Source organism: Opisthorchis viverrini (genome assembly GCF_000715545.1).
Source record: "Opisthorchis viverrini unplaced genomic scaffold opera_v5_77, whole genome shotgun sequence".
NCBI classification, from domain to species: Eukaryota; Metazoa; Platyhelminthes; class Trematoda; order Opisthorchiida; family Opisthorchiidae; genus Opisthorchis; species Opisthorchis viverrini.
In genome coordinates, this window is record NW_008751733.1 from 1,482,838 (window position 1) to 1,497,558 (window position 14,721).

Consider the following 14,721-nt stretch of genomic DNA (forward strand, 5'->3'; position numbering starts at 1 on the left):
AATAAGTATGCGCTGTTGAGTTAACAAGTACGATCACATAAAATGGACCAAACTCAGTAACCAAACGATCAGTCAAAACTTGATCAGCAGTGGTGACCCCTTACTCCTCGAAAAGCACAAGCTGCTGCCGCTTGAGATCAGCTAACATGATGCGGAAACTCAGCCCTCATGCTTTACCGGAGTGGAATTGCATTCATGTGCCGAAAGGTCGCAAGGACATTACTGTATGATTCAATTTTCAATCCGTTTCGTCACATGTGATAACTGGATCGAATATCTCTCGTGTTATAACCATATTGTTCAGGACAATTACCTTTAGGCAAGCAAAACAGAACCGAACGATCATGCAACCAGTAGCCTCAGAGAAGGTCAGGGTGGCTGGCGAGGATTCTGGTGCCCATGTGGAAGCGTGCCCTGTAAGTTCAATTCTAGAACACCAAGAAGTTATCATTTTTGGGAGAAAATGTCAGACTTTCACTATAAATATCCGGCCAGACTGTCAGGTCTTCTGTGCAAACCACTGGGTAGTCAGGACATGCTATTTAATTATTCACGAACAATTAGATTACTTTATTGGTTAGCTACGGTGAGATCCACACCTAAGTGTGACAGGAACACTTGACAGAGTTTGCTCATCAGGTTAGGATGGTTCTAGGTAAACAAATATTATAGGCCAAAAGATTCTGTGTAAATACGATCAGTCGTTTTTGTTAATTTCAGACTAAAAGGCTGTTGGCTCGCGCCCTGCATCGCAGACTAACAGAAAGGCACAAACAAGTCTATGTGGCGGTGGACACTCAATTGCAAATAAACATGGTGTTCATGGGAGATTAGGCTGATATTCACCTGCATCCCTCGTAGGTAGTACTTAACTAAATCCGCTGCACAAAGGCAACCTCCTGCTTCAGTTAGAAGATACCGAATTAGCTTACTTCATAATATCTCACCCACACAGTAGATCAAAGAGCTGGACAGTTCACTGCTGTTCTACTCTTCTTGAGGCTGACTAGGTATACTTGATCTCTGAGTTTCCATAGACCTCACATTCTCCTTGAACAGCAAATCTAACATATGCTGTCTAAATGTCAGTTATTTGACGGGAGATTGAGTTGAAATTCACTTGAATGCCTCTTTATAACCCTCCAATTTACGTAGTGTCACAATGACTGAACAAACCTATGTTAGTAGTCCAGGTAGCGTAGGTAGTCGTTAGCTTGTTCGCTGAGCTGGGCAATTGGATCGCAAACGTTTCATCATCAGTCGAGGTGACATCATCAGTGCGTTATTAACGAACTAGCAAAATTACCCATTATTGCGCTAGAAGGTAGAATTATAAATCGCACTTGACAGCAGAAGTAAACGAATGGAAAATTTATGTGAAGCTATGGTCATCGAAGACTGAACTTTCGTATCCTTTAAAATGAAAGAATTCATCATTATCACTCTTAAAAAACATGAGACACTACATCAAACCTAACGACTTCGGATACGGGCTTACTTCACGCAGCTGGTTGCGTATGGCCACAAGAGTAGCATTTCTCGGTTCGCCACCTCTGAGTTCCTCATTTGTGATAGGAGTACCACGACTAGGCTGCGAAGGTTCGATCTGCGGTTGTCCAACGCCACCGCGAGGGATAGTTTCAACAACTTTCATCTTCCCAGCTTGATCATCCCCAGGCTGTTCAACCTGAAGATCTTTGTTAGCGTCTGGTGGATTTCGTTCGCCAGTAGATCCGAGAACCACCTTTTCGCGAACCCGGAGTGTCGGGATCCTGTCAATTTCCTGTTCTAATGGATGTTTTGGTGGCACTAATTGTCTACGAGCTTGTTCACCGAGACCATCAGCTCGTCCCTGTGGATGCTGCAGATTTATTGTCAGGTGTTCGACAGGCTCCAAAGGGACTGTTGGGTTCTGACTATTTGTTAGCCGATTTACTGATGTGTCGGTCTGCATTTGGAATCAGGAAAACACCGTTAGCGGCATGGTGAAGTAATGTTCACTAGTCGTAGCAGTAGAAGGGTTTGTTACACGAAGACAAAAGCATACAGGAAACCGTGAACTCGTGAACTCAGAAAGGAAAACAGCTCAGGGAAGTGGATGCAATTCGGCACCGAAAGCCCTATTTGTGTAGATAACCGGATCTGTGACCTGCCTCAGCTTGCCTTGGTAAGTTCAGCTTTGAATCACGTCCACAGGTTTCATACGTAACAATAATTCTGTATAGAGATATGCCCGTTATCTAGCCACAACCTTGATCTTTAATATATGTAAACATCTGACAGGATTAAATCTATCCTGTTATAATGCTTCTTTCCATCCTCATGAAATCTATAAGGGTAACTGGATTCAGGAAATGCAGTATCAACGTCACGCTTTTCACAGCAACACCATATGGTGTTATCCTGATACAACATACTATAAAGATAGGACATAAACATGAACAGGGGCTTCTGAACACCAACGATCATCCCAGTGAAGGTACTCAAACCTCATCCGTGTATAGGTTACTCTTTTCGAAACAAAGTTCCAAGAACAACATCTTCGTCTTGCCTTCAACGCTTCCAACCGAGGTTAATGATACTGGGTTCATCCTGCTGGTGCGACCGTTGCTGGCGGTATACAGAAGCACAGGTGTAATAAAATTCATGAACATGTAATGTGAAACACACAGGAAGAGAAGGCAAAAAGGATATGAAACAACCATGAGTGACATAATGCACTGGTTTGCAAAGTAAACTGGTGTCGATGAGGCTCAAATGAATCCTGGCGGTAGCGCTCGTTCGTGATACGACACGTAATGTTGTGCCGAATTATGCCAAGATTCATGATACTACTTCAAGACGAACCAGCACCAGTCGAAATGAACCCGAACGCATAAGGTACGTGATCAAGACAAACACTTTTTGAATAGGCTTAGGGACTAATTTTTTCTCTAGCGTCTCTAGTGCGCATTCCAAAAAAGAGCAAAGTAGCAACTCAGACGCTCATTTTTAGAACTGAACGGTTGATCAGTTGCAAAAGCCGTGAACACCTACACACGCATGTTATAGGGATGGCCGGTACAAAGACGACTGACAGAAAGAGAAGGATGATGTAAAGGTCTAATGGGTTGATGTCAGGAAAAATTGGTAGTAAAAGGAACAGCTGAAAAATGGTCCCGTTGTAATATAATATATAGTCATTGATAACACCAAATCTGTGGTCAACTACAAAACTCTACTGAGTAATTCAATCTATTCGGACTAATTGTGATAACAGTCTGCTTAACTTTTGTCTGCAACTGATGAAATACCGAAAAGTCAGTTCTGTCTTTCTTCGGTCCTAAACTTTCGAGGTTCAAGTGGCCGTAAAAACCAAACGGTCTTCGTGAGTTTGTTGTTGGCATCTCCAAACGAAACACGGGTTTTTTCGACACGGTCTAGTGATAACGGTCACAGTACTGCGATATCTGCTTCGCCCACTAACGCACATCGGCTAACGTGCAAACGAAGAGTAGACCAGGTAACCGGAGAACTGATATCTATCTAGGGGGTTCGTAGTCTAGAACAGTTAAATACTGTCGGAAAATCGCAAGCTCCATTGCTCGTCACGCTGCTTCGTGGATCATATCTGTCTAAAAATAACTACGGACGCTACCCGTGCTCTGCGAGGTAGCCTTAGTATCACATTCACCATGCCGGTTGCTCATTTCCAAGTAGCTAATTGTACTACGCGTAGAAATCGCCTTCATGGTCCTTGCTACTGACATCGCGTCTTCAATAAACAGATGTACATTCTTTATTTCGCGCCGTTCTCACATCACGTATGGTGCCTTCATTCACATAAATATGTGCTCCATATCAGTTCTAACGAGAAGCTCCGAAACTCACTCCAATTAACGTAATCATCGAATTGTAGTATCAACAATAGTATCAAAGCACATGTGTTCGTTTTTCCATGACTATAGTGAGGAACACTGTGCTGATAAGCCTGTTATACCGCATTCAGTGTTCTTGTGATGAGATCGGTATAAATACTATCATCAGTGAATTGATTCAAGCGGTGAATCAAAAGTCTATTTCGACTTTGAACCTGTATTCATTCATTCAGGTGGTAAGAGGCTGGCAGAATTTCGGTAAGCCGAGTACGGCATGTGTGAGGTGAAGCCGTGATACTGAAAGACAAACAGTTTTCTGTAAAGTGTGTATCAATGAACGAAAAAATGCACGATTGTAAAGGACTGGAATTGTACCAGTTGGATAAGCTGATGGATCCGCATAAAAGCCATTGTCCGCACCAACAGCAATACAAGTTCACACATTACGTCATTAAACTTGTGTTGAAAGCTAATGCTTCAACCACATAATGCGTCATGGTCACACCGTAAATATTACGGCGGTGAAGCATCGGTGTTGAATATTGATGTCATACTGTCGATGATGATGATGACACCGTGAATATTCCGGTAGTGCTACTGGCCAGCTGGAGGGCCGCAGTGAAAGACAACCAGCCCGCGTGACTTTTTTACTGGTCGATGATCCCCAAACTTCGCACTATTGGCGTCCAGCTGTCATTTGGCGACGGCTTACATCATCCACACATCAGCTGAAGCGGTCTGTGGTTTGTTGATTGTATGTGAATAAAAAAATGGCTGAAAAGGCTAAAAGAAGTTCCAATTTTCCTGACAACACTAATGAGGTTTGGGTACAACTTTCGTCCAGAGTAAAAGAGAACTAACCTCACTAGGACTGATAAAAAAAATCGCTCGGCTGTAACACCTTTTTGGTGCCTTGCTGCCATGCCACCTACACAAAGAAACACATGAAACCCACTGCGGAGGATAAATTAATCCTTCCACACTTATGAAACCAACTAAATAACACGATAACTAGCGTTACTGTATTCCTCCGTCGATCCAACTGAACTGGATAATCGTGTAGCTCGCCCCAACTAGTACGGTTGAATTTCTCAATAGTCTTAACAGCAAACCAATCCGGCGGTGGTTCGCTCATGTCCAAGCACAGGATTATCGCTTTCCAGGAGAAGCGTTGGTTTCACGGCAACTTCAGGGTCAGGTGATCTTGTCTGTAATAAGCCGGCGATATTGCCGCTAGCCAAAAAAGTCCGTGCTGTCAGTTTCTATCAAGATTACCAGGGTAGTGTTCGAAGGTACATGCATCTGGGGTGTCTATTGTGAGCCATCATTCGGCTCCTTTCTCTTGTCATCTTCATTCTTCTCTTCCCCACAGGTTTTCGCCTTAACAACCTGACACTGCTTACGTGCAATTAAGCTCCAGTGTTCTAAGGCCAATGCTGCGGTCAATAATGAAAACGATCGTCGTCGACAGCATGACATCAGTGTTCAACACCGATGCTTCACTGCGGTACAATGAAAACGATGCATTTGTGGGTAAAATTTTAACGCCGTATGCACGCAAAAAAAACACGTACCTGCTCCAAAGACCAAAGATTCTGATAAACGGCAAATGTACAGATGATCAGGGAAATAATACACGCGGGCACTAGTATCCGCCGACATCGGAGCTGACGAACAACCAACCGCCTGAAATGGTCCCAAAACACAGAGACGGTTTGAAGACACAACACATCCAAACGCCTATTGGACACAGTCCGAAAAAAATGACGTGGGTCAGGCACACAAAATTGACAGTCTGTGGAAAATTAGCCCACCGGCTTCGAGAACAACTTACATTTCTTGAAACTAACAGAAGCAATCAGCTATGTTTTTTTTCTGTTCAGTAATTGGTGCTACGAACCTCATTATGCCGGAAAATCGAAACATCCTTGCGAAGAAACAAAAACCAAGGATATTTTCTGAGAATAGCTCCGGAAACAGTGTTGATTCCCAGCCTTGCACAAGTTGAACATTGTGTTATGCACTCGGAACACAAGGAAGCTATAATTTTCTGTCGGAGACCCAACTGGAAAATGTCAACAACAAATAAAACGGCAAAACGATACAAATGTGCAGAGCTTCGGTAACATGAACCGTGGCTCATCTTGAAGATCCATGGAGCGGAACAATGACCCACAAATGAGATAGCAGGAAGCCTAGAGATGACGCTTAACAAAAGCAGTTAGCTGTACTCTAACAATAGAATTGGGGATATAAATCACAATAGCTATCCGCATAGCAGCCGAAAGTCAATGACTTGCCTCAGTACGGAGAGATCTGCTTTCTCATCCGTACAGTACCGACCAGACAAATGCATTGTAAACGCATCCTATCGGGAAAAGGCATACAGTGATGTCTTTGGGAGTTCTGAAGGCAATATCTGCTTCTAAGGTTCGACGTAATACCTCAGTCCCAAGGAAGAGGTATCAACTAAGTTTTGTTTGCAATTGGTATCATGGTTGGATTTCTTGACCAGTCATGAGTAAGGATTGTGCACCACTTGTGAGAGAACGGTTGGGAGAGTCACTCATACTCTCTGATTCTATCCTAGGTTTATGAGTTTGACTGGTCTTTCCCACCAGAATAGGTAATCCCATGGTTCTGTCGAGTCCAGAAGCACCACACATGGTCAGTAAATTAAGGATCTTGTGTGACTAAGGAAGATAACAAAATTTCAGGAATTGGGTGCGTAGTTGGCCAAGGGGATTGGATGGAAACATATTCCAGAATTCGACAGATGTTTAAAAAACCTTTCTTATCTATTTCTGACTAAACGGCCACTCCAAATTTTACTTCCGGGAATGCGGAGCCGGAATAAACATTAAAAACCGGTCAGTGTGTTTCACTATTAGTAACACCGCTGATTGAAACAACAATTCTACACAGCGGCACAAGGGTCAAAAGATTTTTAGTGGAAAAATGGGATAAGTACATTCTTGCGCAACCATGCCTTATAAAACTGATAATGCTACCATCAGGACAAGGAGCCTAGAACGTGTAATACACATAAGTCGCAGAATGTTGTCACACGTGAAACGACTACACCGGTAGGACGGTGAAGTGGCTCTGGAAAAAACCGCGAGGTGTCACACTCGACCGTCATCTGCTTGGCGCTAGTATGGTTGGTCACCACCATTTCTCCAGAGGTGGTGCAAGCTCGCCGGGTAGAGAAAGATGGACAGCAGTCCCGACCTTGCACTTGGTCGCTCTTTGTAGTAAGCAAGACCGCTGAATTGAATTCAGTGACATCGACATTCAGCCACCTACGGTCGTCTTCAGGCAAAAATACATATTACCACAACCTAAACTCAGGTCCATTCAGTCCCCTACATTAAAATGTTCCGCGCTCGTGTCCACGCTCTCTTTTCTAAATCACAGGCTGTTCGCCTCATTGGTTATGCCGCTCCCGGCCGGAGAAGAGGAAGAGGGTTCTTCAGACTGTGCAATTCGCAAACACGTTAAAACAGTGATATCGTTTATTAGTGTACTAGCGGTCGGTAAACCGATTTGTGCGGATTATTAAACAGTTTTGGTAAATAAACGGTTCTGTGATGACCGATTAAAGATTTTAATCAATGATATCCCAGCTCTGGCTATCGCTCTTTACTTGAACAAGGAACATGGACGAATTACATGTATTAGTGACGCTGACAGACGCTGTCACTTGTTGAATCGTCCTCCTGTGCCGAAACTGTGGACTTTAATAAACGACTCAACATCATCATTACGGAGCCGAAATAAGTGTATTTGGCTGCTACCTCCATCCCCCAATCCATCATCCATCGTGGAGCAAAACTTCGACAGCTCGAACCATGTAATTCTTGTGCGTGGTTTACAGCTGATTTTTGTTGCGTATGCTTTACAAATACACATGCCATACTGCTACACAAATGCCAATCGACCAGCAGCACCAGTGGCAGAATCCTCTTGAGTTCATTGCAAGCAGTGCATATTCAAAGCTGAAATAATATGCCTGCATCTTATTTACAGAAGTGCAATAAACCCTTCCAAAAAATCCTCGCACAGTGCACGATAGGGGGGTCAACTAAGGTAAATTTGAGGGGAGCAGTTATGGGAAGCGGACGGAAGTGGACAAATGTTAGTGGCGCTAATCAGTCATTTCCTAGGTGTTCATTTGGTGCGTCTGCAACAGCGCTTGTACGTGCTGTTTTTGGGCAACGGAACATTTTTCAGCCGTATATAGACAAAGTCATTAGATTTTCGGAATATTCCATAAGTTGTGTTGACGGTATGTTAATTTTATTAACATCCACTACATTCTTATACTCTGACAGGCATTTGAGCCATGCTCATGTATGGGTGTGGGACATATTGGGAGATACCATGTGCACAGTATACGTTCAGATCTCATCCCGAAACAGGCTATAAAAAAGTGATAATAGGCAATCTTGGCAAGCACTATTTTTTGCGAGGTACTCAGGAGAATATTCACCGCGAAGCCCCAAACAGCTCAAGTGCGATGATAAAGATAATGGAACATTCCTTGAAAAAAGCCAAGGCGGTAAGACAACGCGGTCGACTAGGTCGCGGTGTTCACGAAGTAAAAACTGAACGGAACCCTACTGCCACAAGTCGGCTGTTTCTTTAACTGCCTTTACGCTTTTCAGTTTTTAGCCTTCTTTAACTAACACTTAACTTAATCGTTCTTGAAGCTATGTGCCGACCTTGCTTCAAATTATCCCCTGGTGAATTACATTGTTAACTTGGATTGTTTGGTTGTACCTCTTCGTAGAAAGGTTTGAAAGAGATTACGAAGAGCTTAGGTGTTGTTGGTGCGATCTGCCTTCCAGGATATGGTCCCCGTGAACCCCGTCCAGCCTGGCTGAGGACATTGCAAGGAATGGCGGCTGGTCAACGTCAGTGGCATTCGTACTGTTACTCGTTTCAGCAACTGAGTCCTTGGAATTATAAGCGTCTCAGAATGCTTGCAGTAAGCCAGTACCAGGACTTCTGATCCTTGAGATTAGGGGTTGAAAATAATGTGGTAAAGTGCTTCCCGAAAGATAGACTGCTGTTGCAGTCGTACACCAACCACCGCTGCCTTGCAGTCAACCGAAGGATTTGAGTGAAGACCCTAAACGCCCTCCTGTTTAAGTTTGGACCCCCTGGTAGTGTCTGAGCAAACAAACGAAGACACCTTCACGCCAAATCGGTCGACATGTGGCATTACAAGCCGGTAGACAGGAAGCAAGGGTGAGTGATAGTCCGGGGTTTCCCGGGGAGTCATTTAAGGCATCCTACCTTGGACCTTTGAATCAAAAGCCTGGCCCACAAAGCGAGGAGAGAAGGCTTCATCCGCGGGTCCGCCCCTAGCCTGTGACTAAAAAGTCTTACCCGTAAGCTAGCAAGTAGAAGGGTTTTCTTGAATGAAGTTACCCTGGGCTGATGACTTACCAACTTCATTCACATGTTTTTAAGAGGCTGACCTAGCACGAACGTGCGGGAAGTAAGGCATACGGGTCTCACTCTTGATGCCACTGCGCACAGCAGACGTGCCTGGAGCCGCACCGAGTACCTGGTAAGGTTGTTTTCCAACTGCATTGGATAGCTCACTGGCGGCAGCGATCAACCGCTGGGTGATCGAAGTGCGCGGTTTTTGGGACCAACTTAATATAATCCGTACCTCCTCGCGGGAAAGCAGCGTCACTACTTCCATAAAATGGACATGTTCATCGCCTGGAGAAAACACCTTGCCGCTGTGAAAAAACAAAACACTCTTATAACCGTACGGTTATTCGTAGTCTGAGGGATCGGTTTTGATTGTACGGCTGCCCTCAGTTGATTTTCTTGGCAGGGTTATACATGGTGAAGCTGAGTTCTAGACAGTGCAACCATGCGAGCACTGCAGCACTAAAATACTAAACACCAATCGTTCGGCTTTAAAAATAACGTTCAGTTGTAGCACCTTTTTGGTGCCTAACTGCCATGCCACCCGAAGATTGCAAGGAGGGTGGAATACTGCCAGGTTGCCCAAGCCTAAACAAGGAAAGTCGAGATGCAGAGGTCGGGCTCGAACCACGGACCTTCAGGTCAGTAAATTCGCGCTCTAAACACTTGGGCCATCACTGCCCGTTCGGCTTTAACACAATTTCGGTGAATACCTGCCATCCCCCTCGAAGAAAGCATGTGCGGTAAGATGCTCTAAGGTTTCCCAGGTTCAGACAAGAGCAGTCAAGATGAAGAGGTTAAGTTCGGTAGGCGAGCTGGCACCTTAAGCACTGAGCTATCTCGAGCTCAGCACTCAAGCCAAACCAGCAAGAAAAGATTATGACTACTGGTAGAGAAGGTTCCAGGGACTTTGTTGCGAGCCAATGATTAAAAAGTATGACCAACATAGCTGTGTGGGGCCCACCTAACCCGAGGGCACAGGCACAATAGTTTGACTCCTAATCCTACTGCCGCTTGGAATTGAAACAGCCTAGAGCTGCCACCTTCGTGGTGGTCGGGCTTGAGAGCTGCAATGATCTCACGGAACTTCGTTCCACAAGGTAAAATCATACCAGGAAGGCCAAAGGGGAAAAGACAGACTAAAAACATCGAGAGCTCGTACCACGAGCAATCGTGCTGTGAGGCGGTCTTTCGGTAAATTCATACTATCCTCTGCGCTAGGCGTGTGAAGTCAGTAAGGTGTTTGCCCCAGGCTATCAGCATGTCCACAATCACGGAAGCAGTGATGCTATTTGCCCCCGAAGAAGGATGGGTTAGAAAAGGTCGACCTAAAAGTCGAACACTCCGGGCGCTCAGTGATTGACCGTGACCGCCAGCGCATCATTCAATACCATCGAAATACTTTTAAAACCAACGAGTCCAATGCTGCTAAAAGGGTAACTGCTGCACGCAGCCATATCAGCAGTGACACAGTAATGCCTTACTCCCTGAGCCCTCGGACCAGGATGGCTCCATGCAGCCAAGTGAAGACTACTAAGTCATCGGATGCAGGCAGGGTACCCAAAGAAAACCCTACTGTACGCTGCCTCGCGGGTCAGACTTTTGAGTCAAAGACACAAGGTGGGGTACCTCAACCAAACCCCCTTCCTCAGCCTGAGCAACCGACAAGTATCATTTGCCCGCACAGTTCTTTGTACATCAAGGTCCCTCCCAAACCCCTTTCCACCACACAACCAAACGTTGCTAGGTCCTTTGACTGTCAATTATCTGAACGATGTGTCTTGCGCACCCCGCTGCCTAATAACAATAAGCAAAATAACATCTTGCTAAATCCATGAGATCCTTCCTAAATAGAGGCTCTCAAATTGCATACTCTATGTGAAAGTGAGAAACATTTGATGTTTGTCGAAACCTTACACTCCCCTAAAATTGATGAAAATGTGTCTCCGAAACACGCATGCTGGACCCACGCGTGTTTACGCATCTCAAAACGCCAAGGACGAACTCAGATCTTTCATGTTTCTCCCTCCGTCTGTCCGGTGATCCAGAGCTGAACGCCCTTTGCGCCGTCTGGTTATCCGGCTCAATTAAGCTATATGCCTCTCGATGTAAAAAAACGGTGCCTGTGTCGGCTTATGCCCGAACGGACTGCAGTTCTGAGTGAGAATATTTTTATCCAGAGCTATCCACGCTTATTCGTCGAGCAAGGAGCACTGACATCGTGATCCTTGTGGGCGATATAAATGCCCAAGTCGGCCGCCTGAATTCCGTGGAATCACATCTAGAAGTTCGCTTCAGAGTCGGTGCTCGTCACATAAACAACAGACAGGGATTACTCCAGTTGTGTACTGATCAACTGTAGGTGGCCAATACGAACTTTCATCAAAAACGTTCGCATCGCGTAACCTGGTGGTCAATAGCCCCAAATCAACCGTGGAACCAGTTGAATCACATCAGCCACCACCGGAGGGCCACAACTCAAGACTGCCGTTTCTACTGGGGCTGGCAACTTGTAGCGGATCACGTAATAGTGAGTCCACGCCTGGCAGTTAGTTTCCTTTTGGGTCTTCAGATGTCAAAAGTCCACCATCTTCGAAAAACTACCATAGCTCAACAGTATCGATCTGAGCTAGCTCCACAACTTTACAGTTAACCAACACTGAACAAGTAGTGAGCACATGGATGAAGCAAGACAAAATGTGAAAGAAGCAATGCTAGTGACGTTCACTGCTGTAAGTCCAACTTTTCTAATTCGACCACAAGACTACTAGATGTCGTCGAGATCGCTAGTCTCGATCGATGCCAGGAAATCCATGCCAAAAGGCGAGGAGTACGATGGTGCAAGCAAATCCCTCGAACAACAAATAGTGAAGAACCAAAGGAAAGATCGAAAGCTCGGGAGATGGAGAAGGCTTTTGTGACGGGAGACAGCCATGCCCTATATCAACTGATACAATCGGCTAGCAGCGGTCAATGAAACTATAAGTGTAAAAAGGCTGATCATTACTTTACTCGCAAAAAGGTCGACTAGAAAGATGGGCCAAAAACTTCGGAGAACAATTTAGCTGGCTTCCTGAAATACAGCTTATGGAGGTAGAGCAAACGGGCAAACGGGATGTAAACTTTAATAGCCCGTCCGAAGAAGGAATAAGGTAGGAAATATCCGTACTTAAAAGTGAGACTGAGTCAGGACCGGGCGGTCGGTGTCTAGCCCTGTTCAAAAAAGGCGGAGAATCCCTGGCGATCAAACAAAGCTTAAAATACAGCTTATGGAGGTAGAGCAGACGGGCAGACGGGATGGAAACTTTAATAGCCCGTCCGAAGAAGGAATAAGGTAGGAAATATCCGTACTTAAAAGTGAGACTGAGTCAGGACCGGGCGGTCGGTGTCTAGCCCTGTTCAAAAAAGGCGGAGAATCCCTGGCGATCAATCTAACAAAGCTTATTGGTGGGTTATGGAGCGAAGGGAAAGTAACTGCAGAATACGGCATGTCGGCAATTATTGCCAAGTTCAAAAGAGGTACGCCGACGCTGTGTGAAGACCACCGTGGCGTCGACCTGATAGACGCAGCATCGAAGGTGCTCCCTGGTCCGGCATTTCGAAATGGCGTCAGACAAGACTGTCATCCTTCACATTCCCTCCTCAACTTCGTCATTGATACGATTATGCAAGACTCGCTACCAGCCTGTAGTGCCTGTGGGGCTGAAATGATCCAGGGGCGTTCGACTACAGATGCCGTCGTAATGCAAACAATACCAAATGATCTGATTAATTCTGTCCCGTGTTTTGGTGTACGCTTTACACCTGTAAAGTTTAAAGTGCTTCTACAAAACTGGGTGTGCTTAAACCCTAACCTCATACTTGCGGATGAGCCGATTGAGGTAGTAGACTAATTCGTCTACCTGGGTAGCTGTATCAGTCCCAGTGGTTCCGTGAAAGGTGATAATTCCACCCGGGTTAGGAAGGTTAGAGCAGCATTCGTGAACCTGTATCACTTGTGCCGTAGGGATGACCACCAAGGATTCAGTTTACTATGCTGCAGTGCGATCCATACTATCATAAGGTCAGAAACCTGGTCTCTGAGCACGGAGGAAAAATCTTTCAGTGTTTGACAATCGATGTCTTCGGAGCATTGCACGATTCCAATGGGAACAGAGGATCAGTAATGCTAAATTATGTCGAACATTTACAGATATAACTCGCTCATCATAGAACTGATCACACGCCAAAGGTTGGGCTGGCTTGGCCACGACCAACATCTCAGAAAGGCTCTTTCCCACAACCACGCGAAGGGTGGAAAAGTGTTACGGTTCGGTCACGCAGCGAGCAAACAATATGATATGCGGATTGTGACAATACTCTATCCCCAGCTAAAGCTGGGGATATGGGAACATATATGTTGCTTGATCCAGACGCCTAGCACGGCGGATAGTGAGAAGACGAAAAACCTCGGACACAAACTTTAATGATCCAAAAACACGCGATCAACAGGCGATGCCCCGAGCTTCCGAACCCAAGTCAGTAAAAAGATGATATCGTGTACGTAAGTGGTCGGGTTTAAATTTCTTGGAATATCAATAGGCCACATATCAATAGGCACACAAAAATACAGCGTTTTTGGGGGATACTGATATCCCCAACACCTCCCCTTGTGAAAAGTCAGTAACATACTCGACGGGGATCGACCTGGATACGTTCCGGCTGGCGGCGGCGTCGGTCTGTCCACCGCCTGGGAAGAAGTGTTGGATCAAATACTGAGCTGCCGGTCACACTCTCCTCTTTCGAAGCTGTTTCAGTTTTCAGCTCAAAAGTATCGAGCAATATGTCCAACGGTACGGTACCCGAACATACTTGAGTTTCCGGCGTGCTGTTAAAGCGGAGTTGGTTTTGATGTCTGGTCCAGGTGTCTTGACCAACCGACACGTCGTACATTACACTACCGCGTTTGCGCAGGATACGACCTGCAATCCATGAATCATGTCCTGGGCGATAGTCACGGACAAGCACGGGCGTTCCCACCTTGAATGGGGTTCCAACTGCCACCGGTATGGACCTTGACTCAGTAGGTTGTGTTGGCAACACGGAAGAATGCACAGTTCTAAGTTTACGGCCCATGAGTGCCTCTGCAGGTGACTGGTGGTTTGCCAAAGCGTCATTCGGGGTCGTTCGGTACACAAACAGGAATCTCTGAAGGGCTTCGACGGATGTCTCCTCCCCTCGGGCTTTAAGCAAAGCCCTCTTGAATGTGTCGACGAACCTTTCTGCTTGACCGTTCGATTGTGGGTGGTACGGTGGTGAACGAACGTGTGTTATCGCATGTCGAGTGCAGAAGTCGCGGAACTCAGCAGAGGTGAACTGCGAACCATTGTCTGAGACTATGGACTCCGGTAATCCATGCTGACTGAAAATGTTGGAT

The 14,721-nt window shown here is 45.6% G+C and overlaps 1 protein-coding gene across 1 annotated transcript in view; it reads right to left on the reverse strand.

Annotated features, from left to right (window-relative positions):
* T265_04593 (hypothetical protein) overlaps positions 1 to 14,721 on the reverse strand; it is a gene marked incomplete at both ends in the record, with an annotated part of 47,690 nt that overhangs the window by 24,787 nt on the left and 8,182 nt on the right. Inside the window, 2 exons of the mRNA XM_009169368.1 lie at positions 1,499 to 1,948; positions 5,432 to 5,543. Coding sequence (XP_009167632.1) covers positions 1,499 to 1,948; positions 5,432 to 5,543 — 562 coding nt within the window. The remainder of the gene's footprint in view (positions 1 to 1,498; positions 1,949 to 5,431; positions 5,544 to 14,721) is intronic.